This window comes from Taudactylus pleione, unplaced genomic scaffold, assembly GCF_031769625.1.
Source record: "Taudactylus pleione unplaced genomic scaffold, aTauple2 ptg000556l, whole genome shotgun sequence".
Lineage (NCBI taxonomy): Eukaryota > Metazoa > Chordata > Amphibia > Anura > Myobatrachidae > Taudactylus > Taudactylus pleione.
In genome coordinates this window covers 21,688,400-21,709,396 of record NW_028284958.1, presented here as the reverse complement: position 1 = coordinate 21,709,396, position 20,997 = coordinate 21,688,400, and the positions used below count along the sequence as shown (strand labels likewise).

The following is a 20,997-nucleotide window of genomic DNA, read 5'->3' as shown; positions in this document are numbered from 1 at the left end:
TTGTGAGGTAAATAGAAATAAGATTTTAATACTTATGATTTATGGCCGACCATGTGGTCTGCTGAGTGGCTGGTCTTAATCATGCTATCATTATGATGGGCCTATTTTTATGTGGGGGCCTGGAACTGGAGCTCTATCTGCCTCTTTGTTAATCTGACCCTGACCTCAGGTTATGGAGGATATTTATGAAAACAGATTTATATGTCAGAAATGGAAGCTAAAATGTTTTTACATCTTAAGACAATATTAAATTATATTAGACATATATTCCTGCAACTTTGCTTAATGCAATGCTTTAACATTCTGGTTTATGTCTATGCTTTTTAATAATGTCTGGACTGCCCGGACTGTATACTGAATGTAAGGCAGGTAGCACAGAAATAGAAAATAAACCAACTTGCGTCATGACATAAATATATGACTAAAAAGCGCAGAATCCAGATAGACGGACTGTATTTAGTAAAAGTTGCAGAATTGCATGTACAATCTAATACATGAGGATTACATGAAAGTGGAAAACCTATTTCAAAATATTTCTCATTCATACTATAAACATTTACACCTGGCAGACCCTCATGTTCTTTCCTTACACACTAAATTCCTGCACGAAGCTCACCTTCAAAGCTCTCCTCACTTGAGGAGCGTACACACTAGACGATATGCACCCTGAGCGATATCGTCTAGTGTGTCCCCGGCAGGCTGTGCTCAATGTCGTTCATGGCATTGAGCACACCCGCTGAACGATATCATTAACGATATCGTTCAGCGCTGGGCTCTCTCCCCCATTCCCCAACATGCAGCAATCTGACGACATCGTCAGGTTGGCCTGCATGTTTACTCGATGAACGATAATGACGAACGACCCGCAGGAACACGCGTCGTCGTTATCGTTCATCGTTTTGATGTTAAAAATGGACGATAAAGTGGACGACTGAACGATAACGAAATCGTTATCGTTCAGTCGTCCACTTTAATCGCCCAGTGTGTTCGCACCATAAGAGTTGTTGAACTCAGATGTTATTGAGCAGGAATTGGCCTAGTTTATTTCCTCGCTTCATAATAATAAATCACATGGCCTAGATGGGTATCGCGCCTAATTCTAAAAGATGTTGAGTCCTCAGCTGGTGTTGTTCCTTACTGCTTACTTCCTAACTCTCCATACTAATCATCCTCCATACCCTTTGTTTAATGATGCCCGCATAATTTTTCTCCTAAAATCTAAGTCAAGTGTAGCCCTAAATTATTTCATCTCTATAAGCCGACTGCTTTATGACATATTGCTACAGTTTATGGGGTTTTTTTTTCTGCTTGTCTTTTTTATATTGTTGCCATTGTGTTTCATGTTCCCTCCATCTGTACACTGATTGTGGTGGTTTGTGGTTATTTCTGTTGCTCCAATAAAAGAAACCGTTAACAAAATAAAAAATAAATAAACAATTGTAAATTGTTTTGTCAAAGTCTAAGTTATTTGATGGATTAACAACAGTGGATGAAATTCCCACAAAATTAATAAAAATTCAGAATAGTTCTATAGAATAAAGGTGAGAATTTCTCACCTTTAATTTGCACTCCAGTTTTGGTTGCCAATCCACAAAAAAGAACTGCAAAGATTTCAGAGACAGTTAAGAGATTAGATATCAATAATGAGTGTAGACTTCAGCTACCAGGGCAGGCTGTCAGGGGGCGATCACCTGGCATTTAGGGTGATTCCGCCTTACACTCCTTACTGTGTTGTGACTTGGATTGGACTATCCTCCTCTGAAACACCCATAAAACACATTGGGGGAGATGTATCACAGCTTAGAGAGAGATAAAGCAGCAACTAATCAGCGTCTGTCATTTTATAGGCTGTGTTTAAAAAATGAAAGCTAGAAGTGTTTGAAAAATGAAAGCTAGAAGTTGATTGGTTGGTACTTTATCTCTCTCCAAGATTCAATACATCTCCCCCATTGTCATTGTTTTTAGTGTTTCTCTATGATCTGCCCTCTCGTTTTCCCAGTGGTGTGTTGGGGGCAGCCAGATTAAGCATAAGGAGGAGATATAACATGATAAACAAAGAACAATTGGCTGGCCTTAAGGCTCAGACCTGTGGGCTGTTAATGTATGTCCAGACCTAAAGCAATTAATAACTGTTAGAAAATATTTATATATTTTATATACATAACATCCAAATGTAGGGCACTATAGACAGATAAAGCATCTTCATGAGATAAGTATAGCAGATGAGATACTTATGATGCATAAATATTTCTATGCCTATAGCACAAGTATAATCATATTTAGAGATATTGGCAGAAAAACAAATACATCCCTGTTATTCTTTGGACTGTAGATATAAGAAAGAGGTGGGTGCGCATTCTGCTGCCGGAAACGCTAGCTGCCTTGATGAGAAGCCTATGGCTGAGGGGGGCCGCTGCTATTTAACACAGTAGATCAAAGTAGAATTTACATTTACATTACCAGAGCCTGTAGACAATCTTTGGTGCCGATGGTTTGTGTACATCTCTGATGTTTCTGGTCACCACCCGTTTTAGAGTCATGCCGAGCCCAGGGTCTGCGTTACATGGACACAGACTTCCTGGACTAAGCTCTCCAGTTGCGTTGGCCAGGCTGAATAATGCTGGGTACACACTTAGCAATGTGTACTCATACGATATGTCGGCCCGACGGGCCGATATATCATACCGCGGGGACACATTGAGAGATGTAATGAAAGACGGAATAATCCCTCGTTCCAACCTTTATTACCTGCAGCACTTGGGATATGTTACTTTGTCACTCAGTCGAGAGGAAACATTAGACCACTTTTCATCCCCTTAAGAGGTCGAATTTTTAAAAATCACTGCTTAGTGTGTGCCTACGTTATAGAAGGCCAAATTACATGTTCCTAGGTCCAGGGGTTTGGACTGGGCAATGATGAGTCAATGAGTCAGGACATTTGTTGTTATATACACTATGGGCCTGATTCAGCAGTGTATGCAACAAGTGCACTGCTGATCGCAGATTCCCGATTATTGGGACTCCATTCTGCGAGTGTGCAGAATGGATCCTGCGTAGTCCCTTAAATGCCTCTGCGATCCCATAATAGCAAGGATCGCAATTGCAAAGCTGCCTGCGTGCATACATCATATATCTATAGCCTGTCCCCGTTGTGTAGTTTATCTTCGCAAAAAGTTATGCAGCACACAGCACGCAATCACAACCGAGTCTATCTTGTCCACACGTAGGGTTATGGTGGTGTGGAAAATGCGGAACCGGTTACTCATTATTCCAAACGCATTTTCCACAATGCGCCGTGCCCGGGATAGACGGTAGTTGTAGATCCTCTTCTCTCTAGTCAGGCCCCTCTGTGCAAATGGCTTCATCACATGTTCATGTAATACAAAAGCCTCATCTGCGATGAAAACGTAACTTAGGCCGTGCTTTATCTCGTCCAGTGACGGCAAGCTGAGGGTTTTGTTGGTGAGTCTCTGGTAGAATGCTGTCTGTTTGAAGGACCCACCATCCGAAGCATGGGCCATTCTTGCCAACATCCACAAACAAAAATTCGTAGTTTGCATTCACCACTGCCATGAGAACGATGCTGAAGAAGCCATTATAGTTGTAGTAATATGATCCGCTGCTGCCAGGTGGGTTGATGCGTATATGTTTTCCATTGATGGCTCCTCCGCAGTTAGGGAAATTCCAACTCTTCAGCGATGGTCTTCCACTCATCCACGGTGTTTGGAATCTAGAAAAATAGTAAAAAAAAAGAGGTTAAAACATGACCATAATATTTTTTCTCCATTTTTTCCTATATAGACTCCCACCCAAGACCCTGAATTGTCAACAACTCTGGACATCAGTCTGATCGGGGACAGCAAGGTGGATACTTCATCCCCATACCCACTGACCATTGAACCCCCCCAACATCTTCCGCATCTCCCCAAAGGAAAAAAAACGCCAGGGGAGAAAGCAGCAGCATCAGCAACCCACCGAGCCAGAGGACATATTCCTGCAGCAGGCGGAACGAATCCTCCACAGAAAACCTGACCACATTGATGACTTTACGCTACATATAAATAGCGCAATGCGCAAAATTAATGGCCAAACACAGAAGGAGTTCTAGATACTAGTCTATGAGCTGCTGACTAGGGCTCTAATCTCAAATCTGCATATATCAACATATATATATAACAGACCCTCTTATGTGCTCACCTGCCCCAACCGCCTCTGTGAGGACCCCCCCAGCCCAGTTGTAGGCTACTCACCCACCAAGTACCCCATCCACAAGCCAGGCAATTTACAGTGCCATGCTGGAGGCAGAAGATGATTTGCCAGATTTTTATATGATGTAATGTCTTTTTTTTTTATTATTGTTGCCTGTACTACCACCATATTGTATCACTCCCAATAGGTACTGTATGGTGTACGGTGGTGATGACGCTGATTGGATAAGGTCACTACACAAATGGCGCAAGTACAGATTGATGGAAGCCGGGGCCACAATCTGTACTTGTGCCATGTGTATATTGGCCTGTTCAATCTGGCATCTGACCCAGCGTATACCATACAGCAGCCTACCTATTGGGACTGATAAAATTTGGTGATAATGCTGTTTTCTACATTTTATATGCATAGTTTAAAATTTATATATAAAAAAAACACCAAAAAATTTGATATATTACTGTGCAGTGTTGTTGGCACAGTGTTGTTAATTCAGCCTTATTGGCTGACAATATTGTTATTTAAAGAGTTAAAAAATAGGGATAAAAAGTTTTTCTTTCACAAGAAACAAATGTAGTGTGTTTTTTCTTCTTCTTACCTTGCAATACTGGTACTGCAGCACTTTAACACTTTAACGGTCTCCGGGATGATGACGCCCAAGGACTGAGGGGAGATGAGGCTCCAAAACTTCAGGTCTTCCAGTGACCTTCCTGTAGGCAGCTACCTCAGGGCAGCCACCAGCCTCTCTTCAGCAGGGTTTGCCCTCCGTAGCCTTGTGTCCTGCCTCTGGATGAGGGGGGGTCACCATACTCAGCTTAACTCCTGGAAGGTGTCGTCATCCATGCGCAGGTAGTTGCGGTAGTCGTTCGGGTTGTTCTCCTTGATCTCCATCAGCAGGGACATGTGAGAGCGAGTATCCCTTTGCAGCAGCCACTCCTTGGACCAGCATGCTCCTAACTTATGCATGATAGATCGTGAGATCGTGTATCAAATTGGCGGCTTTTTACACCAAATCGTGTGCAGGATTGCCGGGGAGAGTTCAAGGGAAATCGTACACGATGTCGGATCGTGAGCACATCGCCAAGTGTGTAGGCACCTTTAAGGCTGGGCACCCCTCGAGGATGGTTAGGGTTAGGCATCCCTCAGGAGGGTTAGGTTTAGGGTGCGGGGAGGGCCTTTTAGGCACCCCCGGGTGGACTTACGGTTAGGCACCACCCCAGGAGTTTTAGAGTTAGGCACCACCAAGGGAGGGTTAAGGGGGAAGGGGAGGGGAGGGTTAGCCTATTTATCTGCCCGTCGGGATTCTACGGCTCCGGGCTTCCATCGTCGGCATTTCCCCCAGGCGGCTATACAGCCTCCGGGATTTCATACCCAACCCCTCTACACATACTAACAAGTCTGCAATTCATATAACCAGTGAGTATATATGTAATGTGTCCATGACATGCTATACCTGAGTGTCATCATTGTCCCCTTCTTCATTCTCTGCATCCTGGGAGGGCTCAGACCCTGTGGCAGGAGTCACCTGTACGTTCACTGTGTTGGTAACATCACCTTCATCCTTCTCATCTGAAGAGGAAAATAGAGAAGAGCTAAACCATCATTCTGGTGCTTTAACTAATTAAATGTAGATACAGCTTTCTTCTATATAGTGTCTCTTTAATGCAAACATCATACTGCAAGCCATCTGTAACATCAGTCCGTGTCCCTGCATCCCCTTTTAAAACCTGGTCCAGTCACTCAGTCAGTCCCAGTAATAAAAATGATCAGTTCTACTGCTATTCTCTATCAGTTTTCTCACATGGGGTCAGACATTGCCACGTATTGCGACTGGTAGTACTGTAGGTCCTGTACTAATAATGCAAGCAAAGCAGGGAAGATAAGGGAATGTGGGAAGCCAGTGCTGGAAAAGCGAATGATATTGTGTGGAGATTTTGTGTTCTAGAACCTACATGTCTCCTTTATTACACCATTAGACATTACCGTGCACCTGTCACCCAAAGTGGAGGCATCCATTTTGTGTCTATCCATTTGCTGTGAACAAGTAACATCACTGAAAATGCAGCTTAACAATTTACTTGGAACTAGTGACATCTCATTGATGTCACTGTGTTTTAGCGGTATACTTGCCAACCCTTACGCATTCAGCAGAGGAGCCTCCCAAATTAAGGTGGGAGCTCCCGCTACCCCGCAAAGTAAACAATCCCCCAGTTTCTCCACTGCCCAGCAGGGGTTAAAGTGGGCAGGAAAGGGGTGGAACTGAGTTCTGTCACCTCTAATGGTAGATGGAACTAGTTCCACCTCCACCAAGTCCCTGCACAGAAGTCCCACAGACTGTCTGCCTAGGGAGGCTCAATTTCTTCAGAGGTCTCTTATTTTAGACAAACCAGCATATAGGTAAGAAAAGACTCAAGCGAAGGCAATACATAGGAGTCGCAAGAAAACATTGGGCAGGCACAGAAGAAAAATAACACTGATGATATAGAACTTTTTTTTTTTTCTTTTTAAGTGATCTAACATTGTAGTCTCAGCTGATGGCAGGAGTGCTAAAATGCTAAAAAAGCATCTAAAATGTATTTCACACTGTCATAGCCCCCAAAGCCTAGCATGGCATCAAAAGTAGGCAAGTATGTTTAGCAGTTTGACAGTTTGATTATAGTTGCTGCATTCTCCCGATTATTGGACAAGCCCAACAAAATGGTTGCCAGCACTGTGTATGTAGATCAGGGCCGTATCTATAATGGGTGCAGGGTGTGCAGGGAACACGGGCCCCTGGGTCCAGGGGGGCCCAGCACCGCACACCCTGCACCCATAATATTACTTACCTCTCCAGAGTCCCACGTCATTTGCGCGTGTGCAGTACAGGGAAAATGGACACAGCGGCCATTTCCTGGTGCCCTGTGCATACAATATAAACTCTGGGCACACTCTAGTGCCCAGAGTCTATAACTCCGGCGCTGGCCGCGCACAGCTCAGTGCGCTGCCGGCCGCCGGGACGAGAGGAGGGGGCCCGTGTCAGAGACTGTACACAGGCCCCCTCCTCTCTAGAAACGCCCCTGATGTAGATGATAACAAAATTTAATAGCAAGAGCTCATTAGATACTGCCCCAACTATTTACAAAGGCTACTTATTTGTAAGTACTAAAGCGTGTCCATTCACAGAGTCTATTAAAGCCTTTTGATCACATAATAAATAATAAGAAAAACCCTTATGGAATATCTCCGACTACAGAAGATGACCTGGTTCCATAGCTAGTATAGTACAGAGGAGGAGAACAATATACAAATACCCACATATATGTTAGTTATAGCCTTCAAGTGGTAAACTAGGACGGAATGGGATTGTATTGCCAGCGGTTCAAATCCCAACAGCGGCTGGCCGAAGGTAGAAATCCCCCCAGGGTGCCCTAAACCTAACCCTCCCCCACCACAGCTAAGAGGACGGGCGCCCGTACTTACCTCATTCAGGCCCCCGTCGTTCTGCATTCCGGCATCGGGATTATGACAGGCGACGGTATCTTGATGCCTGTCATAAATCTCTAGCCGGCATTCCGGTGCGGGTCACATAACTACATCCCTCTAGGACAAGAGGTTGCTACCTTCTTAGACGTATTCTTTGTAGTTTAATATGGAATAATTAGCAATAATAAATTCACATGAAATAAAAAGAGTTGCAAAGAAACAAGCAAAAATGTATTCTATTATCCACTATGTTACGTGGTCTCATGGTCAGCTCAAAGCCCCGTATCAGCAGATATGTTATAAATTATAATTAGGCTTGCCATATTATCCCTTTAGATCAGGACACATATGAATTACACAGATTCTGGGGCTGGCTGACTTCAATTCTCCATTTCACCTGGTTTTAATCAGCCACAGAACCTGTGTAATTCACATGTGTCCGAAGTAAAGGGATGATATGGCAAGCCTAGTTAATCATCACAGTGTGCCTAATTGCTGGACCAGGCCACTAGAGTGTGTTCCACCATTTGTATGCTCCATATGTCTTCATGTTCCCTGAAGCAGCCTTTATTATTTTCACCTCTGGGAGGAGCAGACCGTGGTACAGGACACAGAGAACCAGACTCCTGCACTTAGACTGTGAACCTCTGGCGGGTGCATCTAATACTGCTGCTTTAAAGTTTTGGGAGATATCTACAACCATTCGTCTTTTCTGTACCTTGTCCTGCTCAGCTGCTTGTGAGACATCTCCCTTGTAGCCTATACAGGGACAGTACATATGGTATAAACCCTCATCAGTCCAGTGTCAGATAGATGAACAATGTCAGTGTCCTCTTTGCTCACCTTTGGTTTTCTGTCCTTTTTTGACCTCTGTGTCTACCTTGGCCTTGGCCATGTTGTTCATGATTTCAGCCTTGTCCTTAAATTTTGCTGCAAAGGAGAAAAGTAACTTACTGTTCACTCGTACAGTACACCCAAAGGCGTTCTCACTGTGTAATAATATTCTATGCACTTTTACAGTTCTCATACAAACAACACTTCCACACTCATTCTGTACAAATGTGTATTGTAGAGAGGCAACTGCAGGGGGCAATGTCTGACATGTCACTTCCAAAATATTGCTTGGGGTGCAGGATATTTAGGTATATAAATTGGTGCAGCAGCTGCTGCAGTACTACTTATGACCAACAGATGGCAATATGACACATAACTTACTGTTACAGTATGTTACAGTATGGATGGTTGATTTCAAGAAATTGTTAAGGTAGAATATCCCATTGGAATGACTTGCTTGCCTCTGTTGTACACACACATATTGCACATATAACACACAAAGCCAACATAAACATATATATGGGCTACTTAGATAAGGGTGATGGAGGGTGGGGAAAGCTGTGAAGCAGGTTGTAGGAAGTGTCACATTAAAGGCAGACTACGCCTAGGTTGTGTAATTTTGCAACTATTGAGACAGACAGTGTATTACTATCTACATCGATTCTAGATCCTTCACACTAACCAGTCCAATCTGTTTATTAAAAGAAAAACTACCTGTATTTGTTGTCAGAATGAGATAGCATGCAGGGTCTGCTACCGAGTCTTCCTCACATGTGCCTACTTGCTATATTATGAATAGAAGCCAAGGGTGCTTGAAAACCCACAATGTATAAACTTACAGGAGCTCTTTCAGCCACATTCCATAAACTTGAATACAGTAGTTGTTAAACTGTAGGAAGCACAGTCATATGCTTGGCAAAAACACCAGGTACTATCGCCATGATTAAAGGACTTGTACGGTACATATCCACCAGACAGATATTTTGCATAAACATTATGTTTTTAGACATCAGAACCAACTCATTTGTCCAAAATGTAAATGAAACAACGTAAACAGCTACAATATCTCTAAACTGTTCTCCCAAACTTTACAGCAGCAGTATTCTTTAAAAATAAGTAAGGTTGATTAACAACAATCAATTTGAAAATATAATCTAAAATGCACAGATTAAATCATTTCACATTTGAAATTAAGAAAATCCTCAAAAAAAGAAGGTATTGCCCTTTTATAGTACTAACACACATTTCAATAAACAAGTCTACTTTAATGTGGGGTATAACATAGTTGCTTATAGACATTTGTCACTTAGCTCTGTTTCTTGGTAAATAGAACTACTTATAGGCCCTCATCTCCTTCCAGTCATTCATTCCCCTCCATCTCTTTCCCGCCATCCCCTGCCCCTCATTTCCCCCATCAGTGCTCTTGACTTTGCCACCTCCTTTACCACCAAATTTGAGTGCATCTGACATGGCATTTCTTGCCATCAGACTCCTCCTCCCTTTTCCCCTTCCTCTCCACCAAGATTGCCAATTTTGTCCTGTTTCTCCTCTTTTCCGGTATTGAAGTTTGTACCCTTCCCTCCACCTGCTCCCTTGACCCCATTACAGCTCCTCAGGTCCCTCCCTCCTGATACCTGCTCCCATACCAACCACCTGATGAACGTATCCCTCTCCTCTGGAAACTTCCCATCATTCTTCAAATTCTCAGAAATCTTTATGAAACCCTCTTTTGATTCCTCCTTCCCTCCCCTCTAATTACTGGCACATCTCTCCCCCCTACATCTTAAGCTGGTAGTGTACAACTGCCTCACCTGCAACTTCCTCCTTGACCTATTCCGCAGCTTTCAGTCTCTTCATGCCACCAAAACGGTATCACCATGATTAATTTTGACTTCTTCACAGCCAAACCCAAAGGCAACTTCTCTATTATCATACTCCTCGACCTCAATGTAGCATTCAATACCATTGACCACTCTCTACTGTACTTCTGCAAAACCTCCAATCCTTTGGGCTCCATGACTCAGTTCTGTCCTGGTTAACCTACTAATTGTCCAACCAATCCTTCTCTGTCTGTACAATCAGCTTTATATCTCTTTCGATTCCTCTTCCCATTGGGGTCTCTCAAGGCTCTGACCTGGGCCTCCTTTTCTCCCCCCTCTACACTTCCCCCCCATGAAAGCCCTAGTTCCTTAGATCTCCATTCCTACCTCTATGCCAATGATACCCTAATTTGCCTCTCTTCCCATGATCTCTCCTTTCTCAGGTCCACTCCCATGTCACCTCCTGTCTGTCAGCTGTCTTTTCTTGGATGTCACAATGCTTCCTTAAACTGAATATATCCAAAAGACAAAGATATCTTCTTACCCCCAGCTAAAGTTTTCTCCTGTCCCCTCTCTGTTGATAACATTTTCATCTCCTCTGTTCACAATGTCCATTATCTGAGTGTCAACCTTGACTCTGCTCTTTCCTACTCCTTCCATACCTAGGAGCTCATTCAGACCTGATCGCAAGATGCGGCCACTAGCAAAAAGGGGCCGGCTATTTAAATGAAGCGATCGCACTGCGTCGCGTAAGGACGCTCTCTATGTCTTAGCGAACTACATCAAAGAGCGCTTGCAAATGGATAAAGACGCCCCCTTGCCACTCGCAACACACGTCATCTCTGGGAATTGTAGGATTAATCGGTAACATCAAGAGCCATCGGAGCTACTTGCAGCCCTTGGGGTTGCCTTTCCCCACCGCAAGCACTGCGATCAGTGCAGTCTGAAATACATGCAGGTGACGTGTACAATGACACTACTTTGCTAATTATGCACGCCCTTTAAACAGCGTTTTGGCAACCTGACACGCCTGCGTCCGCAACACCACTCCCCCATTTACAAGCACCTTCCCTTGTCACCACCCACAAACGGCACTATCTGTCACTCAAAGTAGTGACCTGATAGAGGCTTACGAGCAATCAAAATCAGATCGCAAAGACTGGCTTGCGCATGCAGAAAATCGCTCATAGCGAGCGAGCGCAACTTAACGACCGGGTCTGAACCAGGTCCCTAGTACCTCTCCCAATCCTGCAATTTCAACCTCTGTAATATTTCAAAAAATCATCCTTTACTTACCCTGAAAACAAATAAAACTCTTATTCATCTGTCTCATCACTGCAACTATAGAAATCTACTCATATTGCTCAGCTCCTCCAACTATAAGGAGATCAAGGTGCATAGATAGATACTGTTCATTTAGTTAGGATAGTAGAGTGAGGAAAAGAATACAGCAAGCCAGATCCACACTAAATGGCCTCCTGGCCGCTCGCATAGCTGTGGGTGACCACCCACAGCTATAGCGAGCGGCCAGGAAGATGGTCGCGATGGTCAAGACCTTCGCAACCATCGGGCTTGCGACGAGACCCTTGTGGTAGGGTCTCGTTGCCGCAAGCCCCAGAGAGATTTCAGCTCTAACAGAGCCGAAATCTCTCCCACTGACATCACTCGTGATGTCAGTAGGGCCGCCCCCAAACAGAGGCGTTCACATGGGAACGCCTCCGTTTGGGCAGCCACTCCCCCGCCCTCCACCAAAGGAGGCGAGCTGTCACTCAACATCGACAGCTCGCCCCCTTTGTTGCGAGACCAGGAGCGACGGAGTGCCCGTCGCTATCCGGGTCTCGCGCATGCGCACTACGGAGACGGCTCCGTCGTGCACATGCGCCCTGGCCCACCATCGACCCGGTTGTGAGCGTACATCGCTTGCGACCGGGTCTGAATCAGGCCCTGAATTGATAATCTACACGCGAATCGACACTGAATTCGCCCAAAACAGGAGCAACAAAAAATTCATACAAACATACCTGGATCCACACCAAATTACCTAGATCCACATTAAAGGCCTGATTCAGATTTGGGAATAGAGGGTCTGATTCAGAGACGGACGCTGATGTGATAGCAACTGAGTTTTCATACGCAGCGCAGCTGTGAAAATATGCAAATGTCAGCAAAGATCACCTGAGCATTAAGACGCCCACTGCTGCCTTCTCATCTGCGTGCGACTACGCATACCTACATAAACATTGGCAACATCGAAGCACATCGGTGGCCATCTTACCCTTGAGGAAAGTCTGACCTGCCGCAAGCCATGGGAGCTCTTCTGACACACAGAGCTGCGTATGTAATCGCAGTGGCTAATTTCCGCACAACCATGTAACGGCGTTTAAATGGACAGGCACGCCTGCGTTTTTGTGACCACTCCTCAATAAAACCCCCAAACGCTGGCAGTCTGTCACTCACATAGCAATGTATTCTGCTGTGCATGATCGCAATGCGATCGTAGCGCACGTGCAGTGCGGTGTATATGCATGTGCAATGGAAAACAATCGCTCGATCTGCTTGAAAATTGCATTATTGTCCGTCTCTGAATCAGTCCCGGAGTACGGTAAGATACTGTAGAGCAAGTAACTGTGCATCCGAACACACCATGTTGCAATGCAACGGGTGCAAATACATACATTTTGGGCCCGATTCAGCACGGATCGCACAGCTGCGTTCGAAAGCAACCCGCTAACAGCAGCAGCCGGTTTGCGCACACACTGCGATGCATATGCATGCGCAGTTTGCAAACATTGACCGGCTGTGTGCGAACACAGCCGTGCGATCCTTGCTGAATCAGGCCGTTTATATGCGTGCAGGGTAAATTCTCTCTGCACATTTTAAATCTACCCCACCTGCAGTGCAGCATAGTTTTACAGTTACTTGCACTTTCTTACTCTATTCCAGATGTTCCCAAACTTAGGGTCTCATTCAGACCCAGTCGCAAGCGCTGAGCGCTCGCAACCGGGTCGATGTTAAGGCCCCGCGCACGCGCAGCGGCCGCACTGTGCGTGCGCAAGCTCCAGAGCGACAGAGAAACTCTCTCGCTCCAGAGCTCAGTACAAAAGGGGCGGCTGTCGATGTTGATCGACAGCTCGCCCCGTTTTGTAGGTGGGGCAGGGGGATGGCTACACAAACGGAGGCGTTCTTAATGAAACGCTTACCATTTTGTGGGCGGCTGCACTGACATCAGCAGTGATGTCAGTGGGGAGCTTCCTGCTCGATCAGAGCAGGAAGCTCCCTGGGGCATGCGGCTCCGTCGTGCGCATGCGCTGTGGGCCACCATCGACCCGGTTTCGAGCGCTCAGCGCTTGCGACCGGGTCTGAATCAGGCCCTAAGGCCCTCATCCAGAGGCACTCGCAAGAATTTTTAAGTGCGGCCTCCTGGTCGCTAGCTAAGCTGTGGGTTACCACCAACAGCGTTAGCAACCGACCAGGTTGATGGTCGCGATGGTCAAGACCATCAAGACCATCAGGGCTTGCGACGAGACCCTAAGGTTGGGTCTTGGCAGCCCGCATATCACAGCCCGCATATCCCCCTCATCACAGCCCTCATATCCCCCTCATCACTGCCCTAATATCCCCCTCATCACAGCCCTCATATCCCCCCATCACAGCCCTCATATCCCCCTCATCACTGCCTTCATATGCCCCTCATCACTGCCCTCATATGCCCCTCATCACTGCCCTCATATGCCCCTCATCACAGCCCTCAGGGCCGGCTCCAGGTATGTTCGGTCGCACTGGGGCACTGGTGTCTGGCAGTAGTGCAAAATGTAAGCACAGGGGAAGGGCGCAGTGTGGGAAGGGGCGGGGGGAACACCGAGACACCTAGCGCCATACCTAACAGCCCTCATATCCCCCCCTGGATCGGTGACATGTACTCCCCACGGCCCCACTCTGCTCCCGTACACCGCGAAACATCACCAGCTTCTCACCCGTCTCCCACCACCACACACTTTATAGCCTGCATGGCTGCGCAGCGTCACGGCTCCCGGGATCGGAGAGAGGTGAAAGGGGATTATATGTACTCTATAAAAAATAAGCTGTGCAGGCTGACCATGGCGCCTCTGCTGGCTGACCCTCTACGCGTCTGCGTAGTCAGCATAACGGGTGGGCCAGCTGTGGTGACAGACACTTGTTCTGACATCAGAACGAAAGCCCTTGAGCGGGGATTGCCAGTACACACTAGAAGAACAAGTTAATGAAGGATGGAACGAACGCTGATCCATCCTTCATTAGCATACCACAGGCTGCTAGCGTTATCGCTAGGTTCAATGTGCAGCACATCCAACCTAACAACCATCGTTAGCCACCGCGGTTCCATGAGCGATGTAGGCGATTTTTCATTACAAAGCGGAAAATCGGCCCAACATCGCTCCAGTGTATAGCCAAGCTTTAGACGCTGTACAGCGGGTAACCACACCCATAAATTATAACAATTATATTTCTATGAATGTTGAAAAAAAAAAAAATGTTGTTATGAATGATGAGTACATACAATTTTAATCTAGGGGAGAAATGGACAATGGTATGTCTTAAACTGGCCACACATCTAAAGATTATCTGTCCAACCAGCCAACTAGTTGATTGGTTGGAATGAAAATTTGGTAAAGTATGGGAGTAAATGATGATTAGCAACTTACTCCTAAATGCCAGAAAACAGATGAAAATGTTCGTCAGACAAGTTTGTTAAATGTTTGATGATTTTGATCTAAGCAATTTGTTCAAACAACAGATTTTGTCCATTTTCCGCACGTTTGGTTTGAATGAAATTCTGGTAAGGTATGAAAGCAAATGACAATCAGCAATTTGCTCCCAATCAACTAGTTGGCTGGTTGGACAGATAATCTTTAGATGTGTGGCCAGCTTTAGTCTGGCAAAGTATGCCAGAACTACCACAGCTGGAGAGTCATGAGATCTAATGTTAGTGCTGCACAGCCGATGCCCAATATATCGGCAGATATATTGGGGCATCGTGCTGTGCGTATGGGCGGTCAGCTGTGCGTATGGGACCTGCGGCCAGATGTCATATGATGGTTTTTCACGTGTATGAACAACCATCTTCTGCAAATATATCTGCAGATCACTCGATCTGCAGTTACAGTCAGGTGCATAAATATTGGGACATTGACAGAATTTTCATATTTTGGCCTCTATTCACCACCACAATTGCTTTCAAATTAAACAAACAAGATGTGCTTTAACTGCGGACTTTGAGGGTAATGACATCCAAATCAGGTGAACAGTGTAGGACGGTTTCTATATGTGCCTCCCACTTTTTAAGGGGCCAAAAGTAATGGGACTAGCAACTCAAAAGCTATTTCATGGACAGGTGTGGGCTATTCCCTCATTATTTCATTATCAATTAAGCAGGTAAAAGGTCTGGAGTTGATTCTAGGTGTGACATTTGCATTTGGAATCAGTTGCTGTCACTATCAGTGAAGCAAGCCATCATTAGGCTGAAAAATCAAAACAAACCCATCAGAGAGATAGCAAAAACATTAGGTGTGGCCCAATCAACTGTTTGGAACATTCTTAAAAAGAAAGAACACACCGGAGAGCTCAGCAACACCAAAAGACCCGGAAGACCACGGAAAACAACTGTGGTGGATGACAGAAGAATTATTTCCCTGGTGAAGCAAAACCCCTTCACAACAGTTGGCCAAATCAAGAACACTCTCCAGGAGGTAGGTGTATATGTGTCAAAGTCAATAATCAAGAGAAGACTTCACAAGAGTGAATATAGATGGTTCACCACAAGATGTAAATCATTGGTGAGCTACAAAAACAGGAAGACCAGATTAGAGTTTGCCAAACAACATCTAAAAAAGCCATTACAGTTCTGGAACAACATCCTATGGACAGATGAGACAAAGATCAACTTGTACCAGAGTGATGGGAAGAGAAGAGTATGGAGAAGGAAAGGAACTGCTCATGATCCAAAACATACCACCTCATCAATGAAGCATGGTGGTGGTAGTGTCATAGCGTGGGCATGTATGGCTGCCAATGGAACTGGTTCCCTTGTATTTATTGATGATGCGACTGCTGACAAAAGCAGCAGAATGAATTCTGAAGTCTTTTGGGCAATATTATATGCTCATATTCAGTCAAATGCTTCAGAACTCATTGGACAGCGCTTCACAGTGCAGATGGACAATGACCCGAAGCATACTGCAAAAGCAACCAAAGAGTTTTTTATGGCTAAAAAGTGGAATGTTATGCAATGGCCAAGTCAATCCCCTGACCTGAATCAGATTGAGCATGCATTTCACTTGATGAAGACAAAACTGAAGGGAAAATGCCCCAAGTACAAGCAGGAACTGAAGACATTTGCAGTAGAGGCCTGGCAGAGCATCACCAGGGATGAAACCCAACGTCTGGTTTCAACCCTGGTGGGTCTATGCGTTCCAGACTTCAGGCTGTAATTGCCTGCAAAGGATTTGCAACAAAGTATTAAAAAGTGAAAGTTAGATTTAGGATTGTTTAGTTTGTCCCATTACTTTTGGCCCCTTAAAAAGTGGGAGGCACATATAGAAACCGTTGTAATTCCTACACCATTCACCTGATTTGGATGTAATTACCCTCAAATTAAAACTGAAAGTCTGCAGTTAAAGCACATCTTGTTTGTTTCATTTCAAAGCCATTGTGGTGGTGAGTAGAGGCCAAAATATGAAAATTATGTCAATGTCCCAATATTTATGCACCTGACTGTATATCTGATAGGTGTGTACATAGCTTAAGCCTGGTTTTGCCATGCTTTACTACACAAAAGGTACTGTTCATTACACAATTTACTATCTTGTGTAAAGTTCTAGATTATGGAAGAGATGTATCAAGCCTTGGGGGCCTATTCATCATCGGTGACTGTATGGCCCCCGATTATTAATTATTCATCTTGCTGTGAGGGAGACTTAAGTATCCAACTCGCAGCGGGGGAAACATTACCCTGGAGCAATATCATTGCTCCGGTGCAGGGACAGCTGAAAAGCAGCTGTCCCCCTGGTTAGTATCGCAGCTACAGAAGTGGGGTCGGCGTGGCTACACATGCCTGATCCGAGGTCACGCATGCGCAAAGCAGCCCGGGAGGTAGTGAGGAGGATGCGGAGGGATCCGCTTGGATTCAGCTTCGCATCCCTGGGACTCCTTCCCATAGGAAGGAGCAGGGATCTGAGAACAAGCACCGTCTGAAGATGGCACTTGTTCTCAAAAGCAAACTCCAAAAACTTTGTTTTCGGAGTTTGCTGAATATCAGGTGGCCTAAATATGCGGAAACTAGTGTCTCCGATTGGTTACCGGGCCATTTATCGATGATGAATAGGCCCCTTGGAGAGAGATAAAGAGAAGAAGTTGACCAAAGCAACCAATCAGCTTCTGTCATTTATCTAGCACAGTCTATGAAATGACAGTTTAGAAGATGATTGTTTGCTTTGGGCAGTTACTCTACTTTGGGTTCTATTTACTAAGCCTTGGAGAGAGATAAAGTGAACAGAGATAAAGAGGGGTATTCAATATGAAAGGTTAACTTCCCTGGCAAAGTTAACGTTTCATATCAGAGTTTTTTTCTGCGTAAAGGTATGGTGTGCGCTCCCGCTTATCCCCGTATTCAATATCAAATTAACGAAAACGGGAAACTCCGAAGTTGGATTTGCATAAAGTTACGAATTTTTCCTTAAAATAATTGTAAGACCCCCCTAAAGTTGTAAAAACATGGGGGAACACTATGGGTACCCCCGTTTTAGCCTTTAATTGAAAGTCGGGGATTTAAATAGCCGCAGCAGGTGTTTTTTTCCGACATTGAAGAAGTGATGCAGAAGAGCACTTAGGTTATTTTTTTTATTTTTTTAAGTGGTCCCATCAAATTTGGGGTACATGAAAATGGGTACTAGCATATTTTGGTGTCCCTAAAGTAATTTTTTTTAAATTCTGCATTTGTGCCCCTGCCGCTATAATTCTATTCTATAAAACATCTGCCGCATACATGCAGAATAGCCCTGAACCTATTTCCCTATTGTTTAACAATTTTTTCCCAATTTTTTTTTTTTGCACCCCAATTTTTAAATTCATTTTTTGGGGTGTCCGTATTTTTTTTTTTACTTTTTTTGACACAGTTATTTTTTAAATGTCAATCTCAGGGGTGCAGGCTTTTTTTTTTTTTAAGCCTGCACCCCTAAACCCCAATTCTGCACTTTTTTTCGACACCTATTGAATGGTGAAAAGTTATCACCGTTTTTTATCAAAGACTTTTCAAAACTGCGATAAGTCTTTGAAATTGAATACGGTGTAAAACTAAAACAAGTGATATTAACGCAAAAACGTTAAAAAGTGCGATATTAACGCAAAAAACAATGTTATCGCACCCATATTGAATACCCCTAAAAGTATCAACCAATCAGCTCCTAACTATCATCTTTCAAACACAGCCTGTGACATGACAGTTAGGAGCTGATTGGCTGGTACCTTATCTCCGTCGACTTTATCTCCATCCAAGGCTTATTAAATAGACCCCTTTATCTCTCTCCAAGGCTTGATACATCTTCCCTTATGTATGAAGATATTGTCTAAGCCTCAAAATCTTATTGTAACATCTTTAATATGAAGAGGTTCTTTTTGTTATGCAATGAAATCTCTTTCTTCAATGTTTTATTACAATGTGTATAATGTCATTAGACAAAAATAAATCCCTGTATCCTTTCATGCTGCTATGTATGGGCGCTTACACCGACTATCTGTATCTGCAGCCATAAAGAAATGGGTGATAACATATAAGTAGCAGGATAGAAGCTGGATGCCACGTGGGTTTCTGGATCGTTTGTCTCAGGATTAAATAGATGAAGCTCAGGGTTACTGGCTGCAGTCCAGGTTTGACGAGATTCTCGGTAATCTGGGCACTAATACACCTAACAAGAGGGACACTCAAGAGAGCTCAGTGGATACAATCCCAAGGTCATAAGACCAGAGGGTCTTAAATAACCAGGTAGATGCAACAGCTTTGCTAGATCATAGTTTATCATGTGGCGCAGATAGAATGCAAAACTCATTTCTCAGTGGATGAACTCATTTCCTGGAGTGGCCATGAAGGAACTCTGGGCCTGATTCAGAGCCGGACGCTCTTTAAGAGCGCTCGCTCCAAATCAGGGCGTTTTTTTTTTTTGTTGCGGCCTCCTGGCTGCTCGCTAAGCTGTGGGTGACCACCCACAGCTTTTGCGGGAGGCCAGGTGATGGTCGCGATGGTCACAACCATTGGGGCTTGCGATGAGACCCTTGTGGTAAGGTCTTGTCCGTCGCAAGCCCCAGAGAGCTTCCTGCTCTAACAGAGCAGGAAGCTCTCCACTGACATCACTGGTGATGTCAGTGGTGCCTGCCACAAATGGCAGGCGTTCATTCGGGAAATTCCAATGCCCGCCCAGTTGTGATGTCAGGGGATACACATCAAGCACGCAATCGGTAAGTCTGTATAGCTTACCTAATTGGTCGTTGTGTCGGCCGATCCGACCGTTGGCATATCCGTTGGTACTATCTGTACCCAGCTTAATGGTGAAAGGTTAGTAACCACAGTCTAGTTAATAACCATGAAGGTTTTTCTATGAGGAATGGAGGTAATTAATGGGTTAATGGTAAGATGAAGGAACAGATGCCTTTTAATTAGACTGAGGGAGCTGTTGAAAATTAATGAATTGGTGATGTGGGGTCTAACTATTAATGGGAATGATGAAGTTAATGATTATAAAGTGGTTAATGATACCGGTTGGGCTTGTTATGATGACACTGATTGTGTTAATGATTTTGAGGAGGGGTTATTTAATGATTACATGGGTTTGTATTACAATGTAGGTACTAAATTGCTCTTTATATTGTATTCTGGTCACTAGGTTGCTCTGTAGAATATGGAGGTCATTTATGCTCTATGTATTATATGGTGGTCACTGATGCTCTCTGTATGATTTGGCAGTCACTGATGATCTCTGTACTGTATGTGCTCAGTATTATATGGTGGTCATTGATGCTCTGCATTATACATCGGTCACTTATGCTGTCTGTTTTATATGTGGTCACTAATGCTGTGTATTACAGGCAGCAATACTTACCTTTGAGTCATGAGACAGGGCAGACCGCAAAAATAAGTGCAGCAGACACTTAATTAATGGGTCTTGCCCTTACTTAGAAACATTACAATGTAGACATCTATATTCAAGAAAAGCTAAGGGTAAGTTGAGTCTTTGCCCCAAGTGACAAAAAGCCTAGCTTCACTCCTGCTGCTGACTCAGGGCCTGATTCAGAGATGGACGCTCTGAACGAATGCTCGCTCTGAATCAGGGTGTTTTTTTTTTGTTGTTGTTTGGCCTCCTGACCGCTCGCATAGCTGTGGGTGACCACCCACAGCTATTGCGAGCGGCCAGATTGATGGTCGCGATGGTAAAGACCATCGCGACAATCGGGCTTGCGACGAGACCCTTGTGGTACGGTCTCTTGGCCACAAGCCCCAGAGAGCTTCTGACTCTAATAGAGCCAGAAGCTCTCTCACTGATATCACTGGTGATGTCAGTGGGGCCGCCCACAAATGGCAGGCGTTCGCTTGAGAAGCCACTCCCCAGCCACGCCTACCCCCGGCCACGCCTACCAAACGATGTTTACC

At 44.7% G+C, this 20,997-nt stretch overlaps 1 protein-coding gene across 5 annotated transcripts in view; it reads right to left on the bottom strand.

The window, feature by feature from the left end:
* Positions 1-20,997, bottom strand: part of SLC24A1 (solute carrier family 24 member 1) — a 101,045-nt gene that overhangs the window by 19,641 nt on the left and 60,407 nt on the right. For 3 of the 5 annotated variants that reach the window (XM_088452881.1, XM_088452883.1, XM_088452882.1), the window contains exons 5-7: positions 8,512-8,598; positions 5,660-5,775; positions 1,557-1,601 (exon numbers count right to left, since the gene is read on the bottom strand). In XM_088452881.1, coding sequence (XP_088309007.1) covers positions 1,557-1,601; positions 5,660-5,775; positions 8,512-8,598 — 248 coding nt within the window. The remainder of the gene's footprint in view (positions 1-1,556; positions 1,602-5,659; positions 5,776-8,511; positions 8,599-20,997) is intronic. The other 2 variants (XM_088452884.1, XM_088452885.1) reach the window with 2 other exon arrangements.